General features: G+C 40.9%; 1 protein-coding gene and 1 pseudogene across 15 annotated transcripts in view; one reads left to right on the forward strand and one right to left on the reverse strand.

Moving 5' to 3' along the window:
* FKBP5 (FKBP prolyl isomerase 5) overlaps positions 1-24,530 on the forward strand; it is a 154,692-nt gene that overhangs the window by 68,359 nt on the left and 61,803 nt on the right. For 9 of the 14 annotated variants that reach the window (XM_080664979.1, XM_080664981.1, XM_080664982.1 and 6 more), the window contains one exon: positions 20,199-20,324. In XM_080664979.1, coding sequence (XP_080521105.1) covers positions 20,220-20,324 — 105 coding nt within the window. In that variant the 5' untranslated portion in view covers positions 20,199-20,219. Of the gene's footprint in view, positions 1-20,195; positions 20,325-24,530 lie in introns of all 14 variants that reach the window. The other 5 variants (XM_080664973.1, XM_080664974.1, XM_080664980.1 and 2 more) reach the window with 1 other exon arrangement.
* Positions 2,367-2,705, reverse strand: LOC308246573 (large ribosomal subunit protein eL36-like; annotated as a pseudogene). The gene has a single exon. The product of its transcript is annotated as a large ribosomal subunit protein eL36-like (transcript).

Consider the following 24,530-nt stretch of genomic DNA (forward strand, 5'->3'; position numbering starts at 1 on the left):
AAAATTACTTAAATCATAAAAAGAATGTCATCTGACCAAAAGAAAATTAAATTAAAAATTGCAGAAACATATCTGAAAACCCCCTAAATATTTAGACACTAATACACTTTTAAGAAACTCATGGATCAAAGAAAAAAACATCAAAGATTAATTTAGAACATACATTGTACTTATTGAAAATGAAAACAACATGCAATTTGTGGGATATATCAATATAAGTGCTCAGAGAAAAATTTATAGTACTAAATTGGAGAAATAAGGTTGCAAATTAGTGTCCTCAGCTTCCACCTTAAGAAACGAGAAAAAAAATAATCAATTTAGCCCAAAGTAAGCAGAAAAAAATGAGTTAAAAAGCCAAAACCATTGAAATAGAAAACAGGAAATAGTAGAGAAAATCAATGAAATCAAAAGCTGGCTTTTTGAGAAGACCAATAAAACTGATAAGCCTAAATAGCCTGCTGGATTAGGAAAAAGGGAAGACACAAATTACCAATATCAGGAATTAATGCAGTTGGTTAAACTGTAGATTCAAGTTATTAAAAGGCTAAGAGAATTATATGAGTTAATTTATGCCAATGCATTAGATACTTAGATGAAATGGGCAAATTCCTTAAAAGACACAAAATAACAAAGCTTACTTGAGAAGAAACAACCTACTAGGTGTACGGGTTAATAATGTGGATTTTATAATCAAAGAAAACATGATAATTTCAAGAGAAACATCAAAAGTGATTTATCCAAAGTAATATTCATCGCTAGCTACATATTTCCCCATCTTTCAGGTAATTTGTGGATACCGTCCTAATAGAACTTTTCTTGTTTTGAGGAAAAATCATTCAGAGACCCAATTTTCCACTTCTTCGTACGTTTTGAAGTGCTGCTCAGAAAGTGCATATGCCATCGATCGGAACAAGGGGTAATCTGAAGGAGCAAGGTCTGGTGAATACATCGCGTAGGTTAATACTTCCCAGGCAGGATCTTTTAACGTGTCTTTAACTGGCTTTGAAGTGTGTGATGGTGCATCATCATGAAGCAAAATTACTTTGCCATGTCTTCTGGCACATTCTGGTTGTTTCATAATGAAAGCGTGGTTCAAATTGATTATTTGTTGTCGGTATCGATCAGTATTAACGGTTTCACCTGGTTTTAGAAGCTCATAATACACCACACCTTCCTGATCCCACCAAATGCAGAACATTGTCGTCTTTCCGAAGCGATTTGGCCTGGCAGTTGCTGTTGATGGTTGACCTGACCTGGATCAACCCATGATTTTGTGCATTTGGGATTCTCAAAATCCACTTTTCATCGCCAGTCACAATTCGATGCAAAAAAGACTTTCTTTTGTGCCGTTGAAGCAACATTTTACCGATAACTTTTCGGTTTTCCATTTGTCTTGTTCAGTTGATGTGGCACCCATTTTCCTTCCTTTAAAATCTTTCCCATTGTCTGTAAATGATTGGAAATTGTTTGCTGAGCAACGTTTAATCTTTCTGCAAGTTGTCTTTAGTTTGACATCTTCATCCAATATGCTTGTAATTGTTGGTCTTCAAACTTTTTCGGTTGACCTGGACGTTCTTTGTCTTTCACATCCAAATCATCACTTTTAAAGCGATTAAAGCAGCGTTCACAAGTATCTTGAGGTGGAGCATGTTCACCATAAGCTTCCCGAAGTTTTCAGCAGTACTTTTCTTCGAAATAAAGTAATGAATTATAACTTCCCACAAATGCTTTTTTGTCATGAAATTCGACATTTTTAAGTGTAAAAATATCTGTGATGTTAACACCTTCAGTAAATTTGACATACGAAGTTTTGAAGCTTTCTGTCACTACAACAAAATAGCATACATATCAGATCGCATATATATCAACATATGTGTAACTCCATCTACTGAAAAAAATCCACATTATCCGGTACACCTAGTAATCTACTTAATAAGTGCAGAAAAAGCATTTAACAAAATCCAACTTTCTTTGCTGACGAAAAGTTTCAACAAATTAGAAGTAGAAGGGAACTTCTTCATCCCAATAAAGAATATTATGAAAATCCAATATCTGAAATCATATTTAATGTTGAAAAACTGAAACCTTTTGTCTAAGATCAGGAACAAGGGAAGATGTCTGCCTGTCACCACTTCTAATCAGTATTGTACTGGAGTTTCTAGCCAGTGCAGTCAGATAAGAAAAATAAGTAAAAGGCATCCTGATTGGAAGGGAAGAAGTAAAACTCTTTATTCACAGATGATGTGATTACCTATAATTACTTCTAAAAAGCTACTAGAACAATTAAGTGCACTTAGCAAAGTTGCAGGATACAATATCAATGTAGAAGAGTCAATTATATTTCCTTTTTCTTTTGTGGACAGATTTTATTACCAGGGGATGGGGCTCAGTTCTTCTTGCTTGCTGTCTTCCTCATGATTGCAAGGACATTGCTCAGCTCTTCTCTCTTTCCCTTGACATAGATGTGTATCACCACCGTTTGCTTGATGAATTTTAGGGCCCTCTTGTCATTAAGAGACCTTGAGCAGTTCTGTGGTTTGCTGCTCATAGGAGGCAAAGCCGCACACCTCTCGGATCATGTCCTGCATGAACTTGGTGTGCTTGGTGAGGCACCCATGGCAGTGACTGTGCCTCAGCTTGCTCACGTTACTGGTCACCTAGTGGCCCTTGTTGAGGCCCATGGCCATGGGGTAGCGCAGAGCCATTGGTTGCTGCTCGATGGCTGCCGCAGTGGAAGTACTTACTACATTTCTATATACTATCAAATGAACAAAATAAAAATATTCAATACCTAAGGATACATTCATAAAACATGTAAGAATTATACAGAGGAAGCTATAAAATATTACTTAGAGAGCCGAAACCGGTTTGGCTCAGTGGATAGAGCGTCGGCCTGCAGACTGAAGGGTCCTGGGTTCGATTCTGGTCAAGGGCATGTACCTTGGTTGCGGGCACATCCCCAGTGGGAGGTGTGCAGGAGGCAGCTGATCGATGTTTCTCTCTCATCGATGTTTCTAGCTCTCTATCCCTCTCCCTTCCTCTCTCTGTAAAATATCAATAAAATATATTAAAAAATATATATATTACTTGGAGAAATTAAGAAAAACCTGAATGAAGAGATATGTGTTCAAGGATTGGAAGACTCATTTTTGTCAATTTTCTCTAAAGTAGCAGTTGCCAACCAGTGGTCCACGAGGTCCGAAAGGTTGGCGACCGCTGCTCTAAAGATACAGATTCCATACAATCCTAGTCAAAATCCCAGCTGGCTATTTGTAGAAAGCTGCAAGCTGGTTTTAAAATCTCTATGGAAATGCAAAGAACCTGGAACAGCCAAAACAGTTTTGATTAAGAACAGAGAGGACTTAACAGTATCTGATTTCTAAAACTTATTATATATACGATAATCAAAACATTGGTATTGGTATAAAGATAAACATATATCCATGGAACAGAAGAATCCAGAAATAAATATGGTCAATTAATTTTGAGTATGGTGACATGACAATTAAGTGGGAAAAAGTCTTTTCAACAAATAGTGGTAGAACAATTTGATATTCATTACAAAAAAAAAAACAACCCTATAAATTCATACCTTAATCTATACCTTGGCATCATATATAAAAGTTAATTCAAAATTGATCATAGATCTAAATGTAAAACTCAAATCTATAAAATTTCTATAGAAAATATTTGTGACTTTGGGTTTGGTAAAAATTTTTAAAGTATAACACCAAAAACATGATTTGGAAAAGAAAAAAATTAAATTGGGCTATATCAATATTAGCAATATGTCTTTGAAAGCCACCTTTAAGAGACTAAAAGGATAAGCCATAGAATGGGAGAAAATATTCTCAAATGTTTCTACTCAGGATATATAAGGACATCTGAAAAAGCAGTAATAAAAAAAACCACCTAGTGCCCGGCTGGCATGGCTCAGTGGTTGAGCGTTGACCTATGAACCAGGAGGTCACTGTTTGATTCCTAGTTTGGACATATGCCCAAGTTGTGGGCTTGATCCCTTGTGTGGGGTGTGCAGGAGGCAGCCGATCAATGATTCTCATCATTGATGTTTCTATCTCTATCTCCCTCTTCCTTCCTGTCCAAAATCAATAAAGATATATTTAAGAAAAAAGAAAAAAGCCCAATAAAAAATAGCAAAAGATTTGAATAGACCCTTCATCAAAGAAGCTATATGGATGGCAAATAAGTACATGAAAAGATGATCAACATCATTTGTCATTAGGGAAATGCAGTTTAAAACCACAATGATACCACTACATACATGTTAGAATGTCTTTGGTTCAAAAGGCTTACAGTACCAAGTGCTGGTGAGGATGAGGAGCAACGGAAACTCCTACACTTCTAGTGAGAATGCACAATGGTACAACCACTTTGGAAAACAGTTTGGTACTTTCTTAAAGACTCAAAATGTACACCTACCCTGTGACTTAGCCATTTCACTCCTAGGCATTTATTCAAGATAAATAGATGTATAGGACCACATAAAGATTTGTATCTTAATATTCACAGCAGTTTTATTTGTAATAGACAGAAATTGAAAACAAATGCATCAATAGGTAAATATTCAAAATGTGCATCAATAGGCAAACTTGGCACTATCTTCATGCAATGGAACAGTACTCAACAGTAAAAAGGAATGAACACCCAACAATGTATTTGATTTTCAATATAATTTACCATAAGAGAGGAGTCACAGGGAAAAACACGTGATTCCTTTATATGAAATTCTGTAAAATACAGCTATTCAGAAAGCAGATCAGTGATTGCTTGGAAATATGAGCTGGTGAGGAATGAATTATAAAGGGACATAGGAAACTTTTGTGGGTAACAAATATGTTCTTAATAGTGATGGCTTTATGGATATATATATATACATGTGTCAAAACTTACCAAATTGTATACTTGATGTATAGTTGATTATGTTAAGTACTAGAGGCCTGGTGCATGAAATTCGTGCACGGAGGAGGGGTTTCCTCAGCCCAGCCTACACCCTCTCCAATTGAGGACATCCCTCTCGCAATCTGGGACCGCTGGCTCCTAACTGCTCACCTGCCTGCCTGCCTGATCGCCCCTAACTGCCCTCCCCTGCCAGCCTGGTTGCCCCCAATGGCCCTCCCGTGCCAGCCTGATCTCGCCTCCAACTGCCCTCCTCTGCTGGCCAATTTGGTTCTGATTGGTTGGTTTTTATGCCAGTCAGCGTCAAAAGCTCCGCCTTCTAGGCAGCCATTAGCTCCCCACAGCACCCAGATTTGGTTCTGATTGGTCGGTTTCAATGCCAATCAGTGTCAAAAGCTCTGCTTCCTAGGCAGCCATTGGTTCTTCACAGCACCCACATTTGGTTCTGATTGGTTAGTTCCTATGCCAGTTAGCATCTCTGGGCCTATCAATGGGGCCTGATCAGAAAGGCGGGGCTGATCAGCCCGGGTGGAGGCCTGGAGAGAAATGGAGGTGCGGCTACTGGCCAGACTGGGAGAGAAAGAAAGAAGCAAGTGCTAATCAAAAGCTGCCACAGTGGCAACAGATAAGTCCCTGGTTCTCTCTTCAGGCCTTTCTCTGGCTCTAATTCACAGCCCCCTCAGCAGTCAGTGCTGAGGCACCACACCTGCAGTGGAAGCAGTCAGCACTGGGTTGCCATGGCAAACCAGTGCTGACTGCAGGACTGACTTCTGGTTGGTCGAGTCTTGGTTGTTACTGGTCGTTATGACCCAGGGTTTTTATATATTAAGATAAGCGACTAAATCTATAAAAATATTCATGTGTGTTCAACATTTATAACATGCTGTTCAAATTTTGGAATTATGTAAGGGACTCAGAATAATTTTTTAAATACTTTTCCAGTGATTAAATTTTATGAGGTAGGAAAACATGTATTGTGTATACCAAGTTTATCTAAAATTTGAGCTTATTACAAAACTAGAGGCCTGATGCATGAAATTTGTGCAAGAGTAGGCCTTCCTTCGCCCGGCTGCCAGCACCGGCTTCCCTCTGGCACCTGGGACCTGGGCTTCCCTGTGACCGCCAGCAGGCATCCAGGACCTGGGCTTCCCTCGCAGCCCTGGCTTCTTCCAGAAGGACATCTGGTTTAATGAGCATATTATGCTTTTATTATTATAGACTAGTGGCCCGGTGCACGAAATTCGTGCACATTAAAAGGAGATTAATTAGAGGAAATATTTTAGTATTGCAATTTGCCCTTTCTCTATAATAGAAGTGTCAGATATGAAAGAAAATTAGTAAAATGTATATGAAAATCTTCCTCCTGTCAGAGTCTGGGGCGCGCCATGGGACCCAGAGTCAAGTCCCTGCCCACCCGTAGTGCCTCAAAATCACGCGAGACCCAGACCCAGCCAACCCCACTCCCATTGGGCAAGATCCAGACCCGGCTGTCCACCCCCATCAAGCCCTGCTGCAGGGAGGGCACAGCCTCAGGTCCCCCAGCACACCCTCAGGTACCCCGGCCTAGCACCGGGGTACAGAGTGCACCTTGAGGTCCCCTGTCAAGCCTCGCCAAGCGGAGGGCACGGCCTCAGGTACCCCGGCCTGGCACTGAGGCGGGGGGCGTGGCCTCAGGTTCCCCGGCCTGGCACTGAGGCAGGGGCACGGCCTCAGGTACCCCGGCCTGACGCTGAGGTGGGGGACGTGGCCTGAGGTCCCCTGTCAAGCCCTGCCGGGCTGGGGTTGTGACCTGAGGTGCCCTGGCGTGACACCGGGTTGGGGGGTGTGGCCTGAGGTCTCCTGTCAAGCCCCACGGGGTGGGGGGGCGCAGGCTCAGATCCCCTGCCCGGGCCCAGCGCTACACAGCCTCAGGTCCCTGCTGATTGCTCCTTAAGGCTCATTACGGGAACTCAGCCTCCACTGTGGGTGTAGCCATCTTATGTTACGGAAACCCCACCTCCCCTGTGGGTGCCGCCATCTTTGTGATGGTCAATTTGCATATTCCCTCTTTATTAGATAGGATTGAGAAACTAAATGAATGTTCCAATGTGGGCTTTCTGAAAGTCTTGAGGGAATTTTCAGAATGATAAATACCAAATGTAAGATATAATTTTACTGTAGGTTAGAATGCTGTTACCCAACTGGATGATCTATAATAATAAAAGCATAATATGCTAATTAGACTGGACATCCTTCTGGACGACCTTCCAGACGAAGCTGGGGCTGCAAGGGAAGTCAAGGTCCTGGGTGCCTGTTGGCAACTGGAAGGAAGCCTGGGTCCCGGGGGCCAGAGGGAAGCCAGTGCCGGCAGCTGGGGGAAGGAAGGCCTACTCTTGCATGAATTTCGTGCATCGGGCCTCTAGTTCTATATAATAAAAGAGAAACATGTAAATTGACCGTACCTTCGCTATGCTCACCAGCTAACCAGGAGTGAGTATGCAGATTAACCCGACAAAGATGGAGGGTTAATTTGCATATGCAGGTGCTGGGCGGCCTGGGTCCCGGGAACATCCTCGAGACCCAGGTCGCTCTTAGCCTGTACCAGAATGCCCCCGGCCACTCCGGGCCTACGGGCGCAGGCGCCAAGCCCCCCCTGGGGGGCGTGTGGAGACCCGGCAGCCGCTGCATGCATGGCCCGGGATCTCCACACGCCCCCAAGCCTGGCGCCCACAATGCAGGGCTGGCTGTCAGTCTTGGGAGTGTGCCCTGTCCGGGCGGCGGGGACATGCCCCTAGCCCAGTGGACACAGCACAGGGGATCCTCTGTGCATGAGCTACAGAGGAAACACCTTTTCTTTTCTTTTTTTAAATTATTTTTTAATATATTTTATTGATTTTTTGCAGAGAGAAAGGGAGAGGGAGAGAGAGCCAGAAACATCGATGAGAGAGAAACATCAGTCAGCTGCCTTCTGCACACCCCCCACTGGGGATGTGCCCGCAACCAAGGTACATGTCCCTGACCAGAATCGAACCCGGGACCCTTGAGTCTGCAGGTCGACGCTCTATCCACTGAGCCAAACTGGTTAGGGCTTCTTTTCTTTTTAAAAAAGTATATATTTTATTGATTTTTTTACAGAGAGGAGGGGAGAGGGATAGACAGTCAGAAACATCAATGAGAGAGAAACATCGATCAGCTGCCTCTTGCACACTCCCCACTGGGGATGTGTCCCCAACCAAGGTACATGCCCTTAACAGGAATCAAACCTGGGACCCTTCAATCTGCAGTCCGACGCTCTATCCACTGAGCCAAACCAGTTCGAGCATAAACACCTTTTCTGACCGCTCATTGGCTAAGCTCCCTGTCTGTTGCCACTTGCAGTGTTCTTGGTAACTTGGGTTATAAGAATCCAAGAAGGTGATCTAGGGTTTTTCCACCACACTCCTGGAGGAAAAAACGAAGGCCTGATGCTGGAGGGGCTAAGAAATGTCATATCCTGCCCTAGCCGGTTTGACTTAGTGGATAGAGCCTCGGCCTGCTGACCACAGGGTCCGGGTTCGATTCTGATCAAGGGCATGTACCTAGGTTATAGGGCTCCTCCCTGGCTGGGGCCCAGGTGAGGGCTCATGCAGGAGTCAACTAATTAAAGTGTCTCTCTCACATTGATGTTTCTCTCTGTCTCTCCCTCTCTCTTCCACACTCTCTAAAAATCAATGGAAACATATCCTCAGGTGAGGATAAAAAAGAAAGAAAGAAATGTCATATCCTATGAAAGACACATCTTGAAAATGCCTAAAGAAAGTTGTCATTTTTTCATGGTTAAGAGACCGGAGTCCATGTTGATGAAAACACATTAGCTGCTGCAGCGGCCGCCAGTGGCTGCAGCAGCAGGGTGATGGGGCTGGCGCCTTCCCCTGATCAGCCTGGTTGCCTCCCGCAGAGGGCTCCCAGGCCCTGAGGGCTCCCAGTCTGTGAGAGGGGGCAGGCTGGGCTGAGGGAACCCTCACTCCCTCCCCTGCTCCCCCCCCCCCCCCCGCCCCGTGCACAAATTTTGTGCACCGGGCCCCTAGTAAATAAATAAAGGGAGAGAAAGCAAAGAATGTTGTAGAGCCCTAAGTATAAAACGGAGTAAGTCAACAGAATTCTAGGCTTGGGAGAAATTCTTATGACCTTGATTGGATGACTAGGTATCTACAGTAGGTAGAATAATGGCTCCTCAAAGATGTCTACATCCTAATCACTGCAATTTTTTAATAGTTTAGTTACAGAGAAGAGGGGGCTTTGCAGTTGTAATTAAGGTTAAAGATTTTGAGATGAGATTATTCTGAATTATCCAGATGGGCCTGATATAATCACAAAGAGACTCTTTTTTCCCCCCAGTGCAGGTCATCTTTTACTAGGTGTTAATTAGGATATGAAAGGATTAAGAGGTCATTGGCAAAGTGTATGGTCATTGTGGAGTCCACACTGGGCCCTCTTCAGTGGTACTTGCGTCTCCCTGGTGTTTGAGTTCCTTCCTTGTAAGAATGGCAGTAGCTGAAAAACATGGAAGTTGCTTCCTTTCTTCACATTGACATACTTGTTGTGATATTGGTAGTAACCTCTTTAAAAAGCTCCTGAAACTCTCCAGCAATGTAGTTAGGGGTGAAATCCCACATCAGTATCAGCCTGGTAGCTCCCCTAATTTGACATCTGTGAGTTTCTTCTTCACTGGTACGACTGACGCCATCTTGGAGTCTGGGCTGTCATCACATAGATTCTTTAGAAACTAGATAAACTTTCCCAGCTGTGTTCAGAGGGAGATGTGACTATAGAAGAATGTTCAGTGAGGTGCAATATTGCTGGCTTTGAAAATGGAGAAATAGGGCCATGAGGAATTTGGGTGGCCTCTGGAATCTGGGAAAGGAAAGGAAATGGATTCTCTCTCAAGGCCTCACCTTGCTCTTAGCCCAGTGAGGTCCATTTCTGACTTCTGACCTCCAGACGTGTAAGACATTAAATCTGTATTATAAAGGCCATTAAGTGTGTGGTAATTTGTTATGGCAGCTATAGAAAACCAGTATAATATCTAAGGGGGGTAAAGCTCAGAATTAGTAATGTTTGCCAAAGGGTTGCAATGGAAAGTAAACTCTTTAATACCAAAATAACTTTTTCCATTCCTTGAGAGTTGTTTTCCCTTCTACATTTCAAACCTCATTTTCCCATAAAGTAAAACATGTATTTACTAATTTAAAAGTAATTCTAAATAGAAAATATTAGCATTGGAATAAACCTTAAATATCATTCTAGCCTACCCCCTGAAATATACAGTTGGAGAAACTGAACGAGGGTCAAAGATTCCATAGCTAGTTACTAATAGATCTGAGTTTATATTCAGGCATGTTTTAGTGTTCTACCACATACACCCTTTAATTAGAAATTTGTTCTGGAACTGTGGAATATATGAGTCACTTCAAGAGGGTGTTTACTTAGTGAGATAGACGAATCTTTTTCTAGCTGATAGAATTAATTTATAAGATTAACTTGTCACCTTTGCAGGCCCTAAGAGCCTGACCTGAAATAGGTGGAGTCAGTCACGTTAACAAACTTCACTGGTCAGTTAACTAGATTTTCATACAGCGGAAGGTACCAAATGAAATTGGAGGAGTTTGAGAGATGGTAGGAAACATATAAAATAAATTTCTTTATTTCTTCCTGCCTAGAATCTGTTATAGCTGAATAGATTTCACTTGTCCCTAGACTTCTCCCCAAATTCTAAGTCTCTCCTATAATGGAACACCCACTGTTTCTCAGACAGAGGCTCTGGTCACCAAGCATGAGAACAGCACTCTCTTCCTCTCTCCTCAGTCCCAGTCCTCCTTCTGTCCTTTATACTTACTTCTATGATAGGGATTTAAGTGGCTAAGGGTTTGTTTACAGACCCAAAATGATGTTCTTGTACAGTTTTTCTCTTAGACCAGTGGTCGGCAAACTGCGGCTCGGGAGCCACATGCGGCTCTTTGGCCCCTTGAGTTTTTAGCAAAGGCCAGCTTAGGAGTACCCTAAATAAGTTAATAACCTACCTATATAGTTTAAGTTTTAAAAATTTGGCTCTTAAAAGAAATTTCAATCGTTGTACTGTTGATATTTGGCTCTGTTGACTAATGAGTTTGCCGACCACTGTCTTAGACATAATGGAGCTTGGGAAACATAGTGAAGCCATATTTTAAATTTGCTTAATTTATATTACAGTGCTTTAATGAGACAATATTATAAGAGGATGCAATGTTATATGGAATCTTTATGCTAAGTTAGTTTCTTCTGCATTCCAGCTCTCTGAACCATCTCTTCCTCCAGTTGCTAGTTAATGTATAATGCCTGAAACTACAAATAGTACCAAACCCTGCATACTAGTAGACTTATGTTTTTTCCTATTCATATATACCTATGATAACATTTAATTTGTAAATTAGGCACAATAAGAGATTAACAACAGTAATAATAAAATAGAATAATTATAACAATATACTGTGATAAAAGTTATGTGAATGTGATCTTTTTGTAGTTCATAAGCATTATGATTGGGTGTTTTGTGTGAGATGTACAACTTTGGCACATTATCCATCTGACGTAAAAAAAAAAAAGAAAGCTATGTGAATGTGGTCTCTCTCTCAAACCTTTTCACTTAAAGGAAGCACTTTACGACTTCTCTTTGGCATATCCGAATTGCCAGCATTGCTGAATTGTGCTTTGGGGCCATTATTAAGTAAAAGAAGCGTATTTGAACACAGGGACTGTGATACCAAGGCAGTCAATCTGATAACAGAGATGGCTACTAAGTAACAAATGGGAAGCATATACAATGTGGACATGCTGTACAAAGGGAAGATTCAGTTCCCAGGCTGGATGAAGCAGGATTATGGGAAATTTCATCACATTACTCAAAACGGTGTGAAATTTAAAACCTATGAATTATTTGTTTCTGAAATTTTCCATTTACTATTTTTAGATCACAGTTGACCGTGGGTAGCATACCATAGAAAGCAATACTATGTTTAAGGGGGGACTGCTGTGTTCAGGGATTGATAGCTAGGTGTGGTCCTCTGTTCTTGACTGCCCATGTTAATGCCAAACTGAAATAATAAGATAAATCTGCTATGTGTATGTATGCACAGACATGTACTTTTAGTGCACTTCTGAGATACATTAACTGTGCGAGGGTTTCTTAGTTACCACTCCTGATTAGAACAATATTATTTTTATAGTTGAACATTCAGGTACTGTGTAATTCTCCAGATTAGATTTTTCAGAGTAGATTTAGAGAAGGAATATAGTCCACTGGTAATATGATATTGTAGCACTGATTGCTCATAGTGCCTGGCATTTTGCCATCTTTATATTGACTGCTTTTGAAAATCACAATTCATTCCATTGTTTATTGAGTGTCTGTTGTATGTCATTCATTTACACTAGGTTGTGGGGGTACAAAAATGAATGGGATACATTCTCTACCTATACCAGGTGTACCAGTTAATAATGCAGATTTTGTAATCAGAGAAAACACGATAATTTCAAGAGAAACATCAAAAGTGCTTTATTCAAAGTAATGTTCATCGCTAGCTACACATTTCCCCATCTTTCAGGTAATTTGTGGATACCGTCCTAATAGAACTTTTCTTGTTTTGAGGAAAAACCATTCAGAGACCCAACTTTCTTTTGTGCCATTGAAGCAACATTTTACTGATGACTTGTTGGTTTTCCATTTGTCTTTTGTTCAGTTGATGTGGCACCCATTTTCCTTCCTTTAAAATCTTTCCCATTGCTTGTAAACGATTGGAAATTGTTTGCTGAACAACGTTTAACCTTTCTGCAAGTTGTTTTTTAGCTTGACATCTTCATCCAATATGCTTGTAATTGTTGGTCTTCAAACTTTTTCGGTTGACCTGGCGTTCTTTGTCTTTCACATGAAAATCATCACCTTTAAAGTGTTTAAAGCAGCATTCACAAGTATCTTGAGATGGAGCATGTTCACCATAAGCTTCCCAAAGTATTCAGCAGCGTTTTTCTTCGAAATAAAGTAATGAATTATAACTTCTTGCAAATGCTCTTTTTTGGCACGAAATTTGACATTTTTAAGTGTAAAAATATGATGTTAACACCTTCAGCAAATTTGACATATGAAGTTTTGAAGCTTTCTGTCAATACAACAAAATCGCATATATATCAACATATGTGTAACTCCATCTATTGAAAAAAATCCACATTATTAACTGGTACGCCTAGTACAGTGGTTGGCAAACCGCGGCTCGCGGAGCCACATGCGACTGACACCCCCACTTCTTCTAACGCCACTTCTTCAAAATAGACTCGCCCAGGCCAAAAACCGACTTCTGCGCATGAGCCACGAAGTTTCAGTTGCACTGCGCGCCCGCACGTGGTATTTTGTGGAAGAGCCACACTCAAGGGGCCAAAGAGCCGCATGTGGCTCGCGAGTATATACAGTCTACAGACCTTTGTCATATGTTACCTTGCTGGCTTGTTCTTAGAAATCATCATCAGACTTGGAATCAAACTGTTTGGCCCTAGTGAATCAACCCAAGTTAATACCCCTGTGACACAGGTAGAAATTAATTGTTTTAATCAAAAACATGAACAAGTAGTAGAGAGTCACTCCTACTGTCTTCACTCTTAAAAAAATTAAGTAAGTTCCATGGAAATAGAAATTGTTTTGTTGTTTACACTGCATCTCCATTGCCTAGAATACTACCTGACACATAGTTGATGCTCAGTAGATATTTGCTGAATGAGTAAGTGAATGCCCCCTTATCTTTCAACTTTCAACTCTAATGTCTCCTTCCTATAGTGTTCTTTCCCCCTGAGTTGGCTACCCGATTCTTTTTCTTCTTCTTCTTCTTTTTTTAATCTTCACCTGAGGATATGCTATTGACTTCTTAGAGAGAAGAAGCGGGGCGGGAGACAGACAGACATCCATTGGTTGCATCTCGTATCTTAACTGCCACAGCCAGGGACCAAACCCACAACCTTTTTGGTGTACAGGACAACGCTCCAACCAACTGAGCCACCAAGCCAGGACTGCTTTCACTTCTTTTGGGTATATACCTAGGAGTGCAATAGATGGATTATGTGGTAATTCTATGTTTGACATTTTGAGGGACCACCAAATTTTTCCACGGAGGCTGTGCCATTGATATTTTCACCAGCATAAGGCTTCCAATTTCTCTACATCCTCACCAGCACCTGTCATTTTCCCTTCTTTGGCAATATCCATGCTAATGGGTATGGTATCTCATGGTGATTTTGATGTGCATTTTCCTTATAACTAATGATTTTGAGTGTCTTTTCATGTGCTTATTGGCTATTTGTATATCTTCTCAAAGGTTTCTTTTTTAAAGGAGAAAAAAGATGAGCATGTATAGGAGGATTGTTCGTCTCCTCATTCCCACCCCAATGTGGAGGAAAGTAGGTAAATATAAATAGTGTGCAGTTTTATATAGTTGGATTCTCTGTCTTTATATTTGATCTAGTTACCTCTGCGTGCATACTTATCTCTTTTGTGTACATATGTCTTGTCTACAAATAGATAACTCCTGACTGCCACTACTGTGTTACTGGACTTAAATGGTTGAGAGAGGTCTGGTGTTAAAAGTAAATGAGGGCCGCCAAAACCGGTTTGGCTCAATGGATAGAGCGTCGGCCTGCGGACTGAGGGGTCCCGGGTTCGATTCCGGTCAAGGGCATGTACCTTGGTTGCGGGCACATCCTCGGTGGGAGGTGTGCAGGAGGCAGCTGATCGATGTTTCTCTCTCATCGATGTTTCTGGCTCTCTATCCCTCTCCCTTCCTCTCTGTGAAATATCAATAAAATATATTTAAAAAAAAAAAAAAAGTAAATGAGGGCCTTCCAGTTCATCCTTACATGGATATTTTCAAAATTAGGATGCACTTGTATTGCATTCACTCCCAAGCACTAGGTATACCTCCTTCTTGTGTTCTCTTTCTTTCTTTTGTGTTTTAGTTGTAGGAGGCTGAAAGGCTTTATGGCCCAGACATCTGTGGTACTTAGAATGGTGCTGTGACTTTCTGTGCTTCTAACAAAGTAGCCAGTTCCTGTATTCTTTTTTTTTGTGAAAACTCTCCTGTGAGGACAGTATAGTACAAGATGCCGACTGATATTTTAACAAAGAGAGCAATATAGTAAATAATATACACGGGAAATTAATGGATAAAGCTTTAAAGTGACTTTTCATTTGGGAGGATATGACAATTTAATTATGTTAACTGATGCTTTCAGTATACTGTTGATGAAATTTTAAGCGTATTCTCATTTTTCTGTTACATCTCAGGTGTTTGCTGACTGGCACATTGGAGAGTATGTGCTTATCTGGCATGTCCATAACAGAAGGAACTGCGCGTTCCTCTCTGCTGTACTGGGTTGCAATTTCTCCCCTTTGGCAGTTCAGAACAGCAAGTTTTATTATAGATTAATATCCGTAGCTACATAGTGATTTGAAATCCAGAATAAACCTAGGTTAGAAAAAAGAAAAGGCTCTCTTATGAAAAAAAAAGGGGGGGGGGACTTCTAAAGAAGTATGTGTGTTTCACAGGTTTTTAGGAATCATTTGTTTTTACTGTCTTTTTTCTTTCTTTTTTCAAGGTAGTTTTAGAGGAAAGGAGAGAGAGAGAAACGTCAGTGTGAGAGAGAAACATGACTGGCTGCCTCCCACACATGCCCTGACCAGGAATCGAACCCACAGCCTTTTCGTGTACAGGATAGCACTCCAATTAACTAGGCCACTCAGGGCCTGCCTTTTTTCATATAACACTAGATCAAAGAAAAAGTTTTTTAAAATATAATTTGTTTTGTTTGCTTAAAAAATTTATACCCCAAATGGCATAACTGGAATTAAAGAGAAATACTGGAAAGTTCAGTTTATTTCTTTATTCTTCCAGATTTATATGCTTTAAAAAGTTGTTTTATCTTTGCATTTTAATTACTCATGCTACCCCTCTTCATACGGATTCCGTTTTACTCAGAACTGTTCTCTGAGATTATGAAGAATACTTGTATCCCTTGAAGTGTTAGAGCCGAGAATGAAGAGCAAATCAACTTATACAAGTTTTCTATTTATTTGAACTTTAGAAAGCCATTATTTCCAAAGGGCAGGGTTAGGACCCAAAATAAAATGTTTTTTGATTGACAGTATTTTCATTTAAAAATTGAGCTGATCCAAATGATGAACATTGAAAAGAAAAGCATTGCCTTTGGATGTATTCTAGACATGCTTTCTCGGTGCTTTGGTTTTGTTTTTTGCAATATTTGTGCTCGCAATGCTTTTTCTTAAATGATTGGAAAGTACTATTAAATGGCAGACTTCCTGTGACATCTCACCCTAAATACTTCAGCATATGTCTCCGAAGAATGAGGATGTCATTTTGCATAAGACCACAGTACTGTATCACATTCTAGAAAGCTAACATTATACAATAATAATAACATAATATACACTCTGTTTTTCCAAATTTTTCTAATTCTTCCCCAAATGTACTTTAATAACTTTTGTCCCCTAATCCGGGATCCAGCCAAGGACCATACATTGAGTTTGTTGTGTCTCTTTAGTCTCCTTTAAACTAGAGCAGTCCCCCCCCCCCTTTTGTTTGTTTATTAGTTTCTTGGTCTTTTATGACATTAACATTATTAGGAGTCTACGCCAGTTGTCTTGTAGAATGTTTCACAACCTAATTTTGTCTTTTTTTCTTGGTTAGTTTCAGGTTAAGCATTTTTGGTAGGACTACTACATGTATGCTTTTCATGTCAGGAGGCACAGTGATAACAGTTTGTGGTATTATTGGTGATGCAGAGCTTGGTCGTGATGTAGATCACTTGTATTAAGGGTACATCTGTTAGATCACTTCATTGCAAAGCCCTTTTTCCTTTTTTTAATAACAAGTCAGCTGTAGGTTCATGCTTTGAGACATGGGACTGTCCTGTTCCCTAATAACCTTTCACCTGGTGGTTTTAATTTGCTTATTGATTTAATTCAGGGTTTCCCTTGGGATTCTGTTGATGGATCTGTGAAGCAGCAGCTCCTCCCCCTCTCCCAACCTACCCCCTTGTGTATGTATTTTTCCAGGGATATAATCCATGACCTCCAAAATAGTTAAAAGATTTTACCCGTTGTTTTTGAGGTGCCTTCTACAAGTTTCTGTGCATCACAGAAGTCTGTTCTAAGGGGAAGGTTTCTAGACGCTGGGACTCAGCCCTGTTCATCTACTTTTCTTAATTATCTAGCCAAGCATCCCATGCAACTAGATACTTAATTTTTGTTGTTGTTTGTTTGAGAGTGCTTTGTTCTGGCCTTTCCCTTACCCTGAGCCAAGCATTTGGATCTTTTGTATTCGGCATAAACTGTACTAGAAGATAAAGCAAAAGGGTTTAGCCCCTGGTTTTTTGTGTTCTCTCTGAGATTTTGGGGGACAGCAAACTTTGATTTGTGTCTTTGTTGACACTGAAATAAATTTAGGTCAATTGGAAATGAGTTAAAATACTACAATATAGTTTTAGTTGTCTTGAGACATTTTCACAAGTGTAAAATAGCTCTTTTTGACTGTGTAGGCAAGAAGATCCAGCAGGTGACTTTAGGGAGCCGTGCATCATTTTAAGCCTATTATGAAATAGCTATAGGGGTGACTAATTCTTGACTTTCCCTGCTCAACCAGGAGAGCAGTATGGAATTAATCATGGCAGTAACTAGTCAGGTGTGCTTTGTTTCATCTATTAATTAGCCTTTGGTAACATTGATTTGCCTTGCATGAAAAAAATGTCCATCACTCAGGTGACTGATAATACTAAGAGCTAACATTGGGATAGTAGACTTTTAAAATACACACTATGCTGGGCTGGTGTGGCTCAGTGATTGAGTGTCAACTCATGAACGAGGAGGTCACAGTTGATTCTCTGTCAGGGCACATTCCAGGGTTGCGGACTCAATCTCCAATAGGGAGTATGCAGGAGGCAGCCTATTGATGATTCTCTCTCATCATTGATGTTTCTATCTCTCTCCCTCTCCCTTCCTCTCTGAAATCAATAAAAATACATTTTTTAAAAATACACATTATACCATTTAATACAGAAGATCCCTCTGTGAAAGTAGATATTAAGGTTATTCTACCAGTACTTACACAGGTAGGGGGAAAAGGCTTATTAGTATAAGAAGTTAAAGTAGTCATCATCAAATAGTTTGAAAGGAGCTCCAAATTCTTTGTCCTTTCTGTCTTACTCATTTGAAAGGTAGAGATATTCTAAGGAATCTATAATAATAAAAGCACAATATGCTAATTAGACTGGACAGCCAAACAACCTTCCGGACGACCTCCCAGACAAAGCCGCGGCACTGGAGGCCGAGGCAGAGGTGGTTAGGGGTGATCAGGCAGGTAGGTGAACATTTAGGGGGCAATCAGGCAGGCAGGCAGAGAAGTTGGGGGCGATCAGGCAGGCAGGCGGAGTGGTTAGGAGCAATCAGGCAGACAGGCAGAGGTGGTTAGGAGCAATCAGGCAGACAGGCAGAGGTGGTTAGGGGCGATCAGGCAGGCAGGCGAGCAATTAGGAGCCAGCAGTCCCAGATTGCAAGAGGGATGTCCTGCCCTAGCTGGTTTGGCTCAGTGGATAGAGCGTCGGCCTGCGGACTGAAGGGTCCCGGGTTCGATTCCGGTCAAGGGCATGTACCTTGGTTGCGGGCACATCCCCAGTGGGGGGCGTGCAAGAGGCAGCTGATCAATGTTTCTCTCACTGATGTTTCTAGCTCTCTATCCCTCTCCCTTGCTCTCTGTAAAAAATCAATAAAATATATTAAAAAAAAAAAAAAAGAGGGATGTCCTACTGCCAGTTTAGGCGTGATCCCTGTGGGATCCAGCCTAAACCAGCAGTCGAACATCCCCTGAGGGGTCCCAGATTGCGGATTGCGAAAAGGTGCAGGCCGGGCTGAGGGTCCCCCTCCCCCTACGTGCACGAATTTTGTGCACTGGGCCTCTAGTCTATATATAAACAAAAGTATAGCCCATACTCTCAAGGATCTTTTAAATCCAACAAATCTGTTTATGAATATATTTTAGGCAGCAAATCAAGGGAAGAGCTAAGTAAGTACAGAAAAGGGCAGACCACCTCCAAGTATAAGGTCAAGGTTGATGGAGGGAGCATTTGAAGGGGGAGAATGTTTGGGGAAGAAAAAGAATGACAAAAGCTTGGAGATGGGAAAGCACAGGGATTGTTATGGAAGAGGAATTGGCCTGGGTTTGGCTAGAGCAGCCTCGGGCAAACTACACCCGCGCCGGATCCGGCTATTCTATCCGGTTCTCTTGCTCTCCCCTCCGCTCCTTTACTTTGAATTTATATTAGTTCACACAAACACTCCATCCATACTTTTGTTCCAGCCCTCCGGTCCAGTTTAAGAACCCATTGTGGCCCTCGAGTCAAAAAGTTTGCCCACCCCTGGGCTAGAGCATGAGCTGCATTTTAAAAAGTAAAAGAAAGTAGTGGAAGCTGGACCTAAAAGATAGATTAGGATCAGCTTTTGAAGGACCTTGAATATCACGCTAGGGAAGAGCCTCATTCTGTAGGTATTTTTGAGCAAGAAATGAAAAATGTGACCCTATAGAAGACCTAATAGTAATCATAATTAATGCTTACATTTTTAAGTTCTGATTCAGTGCTAATCTCTTAACATACATTATTTTATTAATGTCTCACAGTAACTGTATGAGCAATGTATTATGTCCATTTTACAGATGTGAAACTGAAGCTCAGTGTGACATTAAGTAAGTTTGCAAATATCAGACAGATTGCTGGAGCTAGGACTCAGACTGGGATCTGTCAGCTTCCAAAGCCTGATTATTTCTGATAATGATTAAATTGAAATTTCTCTTATCAGATCACTTGATAAGTTCTTAATTCTGTCAAGAATGTGGCTGTAGGAAAAGGATGTTTTCAAAGTTCTGAAAGCACTGGTTCTCAAAATGTAATTATGTTAAGGAATATAATCACTACCAAACCTACTGTATACTGCTATCTAATTTGGGACCAGATCTGGATGGGAAATTGAAGAGTTGGATGATGTTTTATTTATATGCCTTATGACATCAACATGTGCTCATAGTGAATGTTTTTGTGTTTTTGTTTGTTTTTATTTTCAGTGTTTAACCTTACTGCCCCTAAGTAAATCTTAGGTCAGGTCATAAATGCTCAGTTCCTGGGAGCATTTTATGATGCATAAGGAAGTGATATTTTTCCTAAAATATGTTTCTTCTCAGCAGGTTTTCAACTTATAAAAGACAATGACTACTGATGAAGGTGCCAAAAACAATGGAGAAAACCCAGCAGCAGCTTTTGCTGAACAAGGAGAGGATATTACCTCTAAAAAAGATAGAGGAGTATTAAAGGTGAGGCCACAAGGATGAATGATATGAAGGGAAATTTACTATTTGTGAAAATCTTGTGTGTGTGTGTGTGTGTGTGTTGAGGGGGTGGTCTGGAGAAGGATAATGTTTACTGAGGCTTACTAAGTGCCAAACATTACGGTTAAATTCTCATTTCATTCATAACTTGAGGTTTATTTTTAATCCCAGATTATTGATGGTGAAACTGAGGCCCAGCCAAACATTACCGCTAAATTTTTATTTCATAGCGTGAAGTTTATTTATTTATTTTATTACATATATATATATATTAATCCTCACTTGAGGATATTTTGCCATTGATTTTCAGAGAGAGGAAGGGAGGGAGAAGGAAAGAGAAAGAGAGAGAGAAGAAACATTAATGTCAGAGAGACATATCAATGGGTTGCCTCCCATACTCACCCTGACTGGGGCCAGGGATCGAACCTGAAATCCAGGCCCATGCCCTTGACTGGGAATGGAACCCATGACTCTTTGGTGTGAGGGTTAAAGCGCTAACCATTGAGCACACGGGCCAGGGTTTGAGGTTTATTTTTAATCCCAGATTATAGATGGTGAACTGAGGCCCAGCTAGGTAAATTACTTGCCCAGTATCATATGTATAAGTAAATGCAGATCTGGGGTTCAGGTCCAAGTTATGTCTCACTCCAAAAGGTGGTTTCTGTTTTCCAAGTGTATACAAATGTATTATTTTAATATAATGTTTCAGTATATTAAATCTAGCCAATAACAATTTAAAAGACTTTTTTAAAGGAAAAAAAAGAGTTTGCAAAGTTCAAAAGGACTCGTTGTTTTGTTGTTGTCACCAGAGGATATGTTTATTGATTTTTTTTATTTGAGAGAGAGAGAAATACTAATCCATTGCCTCCCACACTCATCCTGACTGAGGATTGAACCCTCACCCTTTTGGTGTATAGGCGACAGACACTTCAATCAGCTGAGCCACCTGGCCAGGCAAGGGTTTGTTTTTATATACAAACTAGGAGCCCAGTGCGCGAAATTGCGCGGCGCTGCCCTGCCTTGACACCCAAACCTCTCCACACAGAGCTCCAGCACACCTGGCCCAACCCCCGACCCCTCTGGCCTTCTCTGGCCGCTTCAAGCCCCACCCTCAGTCCCTCCAGTTGCTCCGACTGGTCCCTCCTTCGCCAGGCACCTCCCCGCTTCCGCCCTGTCTCCAGAGCAACGCGGCAGCTCTGCCCCGTCATGGCACCAGAGAAGAGCGTGGAAGCCTTCTGCCTACTGCGCTGTGTTCCTTCCCCTGGCAGGTGGGCAGCAGGACGCCCTGAGTGCGAGCGGTGGGTGGCGAAGGACTGGTGATAGGGGCGCTATGGGCTCCCACCCCGGCCCTCCCCAGCATGGGATGGTCCCGCCTCCTCTGAGCACCTCCCAGCTTCCGCCCTGTCTCTGGAGCAACGCCCCGCCCCCCTTGCATGCGCAGGCAGCCTCCTGCAATTGGTCATTATATGTTACGGTGTCCGGACCATTAGCATATTAGCTCTTTATTATTATAATAGTGTACCAGTGTATAGTAAAGATATTTTTTTTACATGTAGATTTTTATTTTTATTTTTTTAATTGTTTAAAGTATTACATATAGTAGTACATGTATCTCTTTTTTTCCCATTGACCTTCCCCAGCCTCCCCTACCTCCTGTCGCATGCCCTCATCCCACCCCCCCAGTGTCTTGTGTCCATTGGTGTGCTTATATGAATGCATACAAGTCCTTAGGTTGATTTCTTCCCACCCCCTCCCCAACAATCCCCAGCCTTCCCGTTGTAATTTGACAGTCTGTTCGATGCTTTACTGCTTCTGTATCTATCTTTTTGTTCATCAAGTTATAGTGTTATTTATTTTCCATAAATGAGTGAGATCATGTGGTATTTTTCTTTCATTGCCTGGCTTATTTAACTTAGCATAATGCTCTCCAGTTCCATCCATGCTGTTGCAAATGGTAAGAATTCCTTCTTTTTTACTGCAGCATAGTATTCCATTGTGTAGATGTACCATAGTTTTCTAATCTACTCATCTGCTGATGGGCATTTAGGCTGTTTCCAAATCTTAGCTATGGTGAATTGTGCTGCTATGAACATAGGGGTGCATATATCCTTTCTGATTGGTGTTTCTAGTTTCTTGGGATATATTCCTAGAAATGGGATTACTTGGTCAAATGGGAGTTCCCTTTTTAATATTTGGAGGAAACTCCATACTGTTCTCCACAGTGATTGCACCAGTCTGCATTCCCACCAGATTGCACGAGGGTTCCTTTTTCTCTGCATCCTCACCAGCACTTGTCGTTTGTTGATTTGTTGATGATAGCCATTCAGACAGGTCGTAACACATTGTCGTTTTGATTTGCATCTCTCGGATAATTAGTGACTTTGAGCATGTTTTCATATGTCTCTTGGCCTTCCTTCTGTCTTCTTTCGAAAAGTTTCTATTTAGGTCCGTTGCCCATTTTTTTATTGGATCATTTATCTTCCTTTTATTAAGTTGTGTAAGTTCCCTGTAGATGTTGGAGATTAAACCTTTATCAGTGATAACATTTGCAAATATGTTCTCCCATACAGTGGGCTTTCTTGTTATTTTGTTGATGGTTTCTTTTTCTGTGCCAAAGCTTTTTATTTTGATGTAGTCCCATTTGTTTATTTTCTCTATAGCTTCCATTGCCCTAGGAGCGGTATCGGTGAAGAAATTGCTTCGGCGTATGTCTGAGATTTCTCTGCCTGTGGATTCCTCTAGTATTTATATGGTTTCTTGTCTTATGTTTAAGTCCTTTATACATTTTGAGTTTATTTTTGTGTATGGTGTAAGTTGGTGGTCTAGTTTCATTTTTTTGCATGTTTCTGTTCAATATTCCCAACACCATTTATTGAAGAGACTGTCTTGACTCCATTGTATATTCATGCCTCCTTTATCAAATACTAATTGAGCATAGTGGTTTGGGTCGATATCTGGGTTCTCTATTCTATTCCATTGGTCTATATGTCTGTTCTTGTGCCAGTACCAGGCTGTTTTGAGAACAGTGGCTTTGTAATACAGCTTGAAATCTGGTATTGAGATCCCACCTACTTTGTTCTTCTTTCTCAGGATTGCTGTGGCTATTTGGGGTCTTTTTTTATTCCAGATGAATTTTTGGAGAGTTCTTTCTAGGTCTGTGAAATATGCTGTTGGTATTTTAATGGGGAGTGCATTGAATCTATAGATTGCTTTGGGTAGTATGGACATTTTAATGATGTTGATTCTACCAATCCATGAACATGGTATATTCTTCCACCTGTTTACATCTTCCTCTCTCTCTTTTTTCAGTGTCCTGTAGTTTTGCGCATGTAGGTCTTTTACCTCCTTAGTTAAGTTTATTCCTAGGTATCTTAATTTTTTTGGTGCAATGGTAAATGGGATTGCTTTTTTAGTCTCTCTTTCTGTAAGCTCACTATTGGTGTATAGACATGCCATAGATTTCTTGGTGTTAATTTTGTATCCTGCTACATTGCCGAATTCATTTATTAGGTCTAATAGTTTTTTGATGGAGCCTCCAGGGTTTTCTATGTACAATATCATGTTATCTGCAAATAAAGACAGTTTTACTTCCTCTTTTCCAATTTGGATGCCTTATATTTCTTCTTCTTGTCTATTCGCAATGGCTAATACTTCCAGTACTGTGTGAACAGGAGTGGTGAGAGTGGGCGTCCCTGTCTTATTCCTGTTCTTAGGGGAAATGGTTTTAGTGTTTGCCCATTGAATATGATGTTGGCTGTGGGTTTATTATATATGGCTTTTATTATGTTGAGGTATGATCCTTCTATTCCCACCTTATTGAGAGTTTTTATTAAGAAAGGGTGTTGGATTTTGTCAAATGCTTTTTCTGCATCAATTGATATGACTATGTGATTTTTATCTCTCAATTTGTTTATGTGATGTATCCCGTTTATTGATTTGCGGATATTGTACCATCCTTGCATCCCTGGGATAAATCCTACTTGGTCATGGTGTATGATCTTTCTGATGTACTGCTGGATCTGATTTGCTAGTATTTTGTTGAGGATTTTGGCATCTATGTTCATGAGGGATATTGGCCTGTAATTCTCTTTCATTGTGTTGTCTTTATCTGGTTTTGGTATTAGGGTGATGCTGGCTTCATAGAAGGAGCTTGGAAGTGTTCCTTCCTCTTGAATTTTTTGGAATAATCTG

The sequence above is a fragment of the Plecotus auritus genome, assembly GCF_963455305.1.
Source record: "Plecotus auritus genome assembly, chromosome: 4".
Classification (NCBI taxonomy): domain Eukaryota; kingdom Metazoa; phylum Chordata; class Mammalia; order Chiroptera; family Vespertilionidae; genus Plecotus; species Plecotus auritus.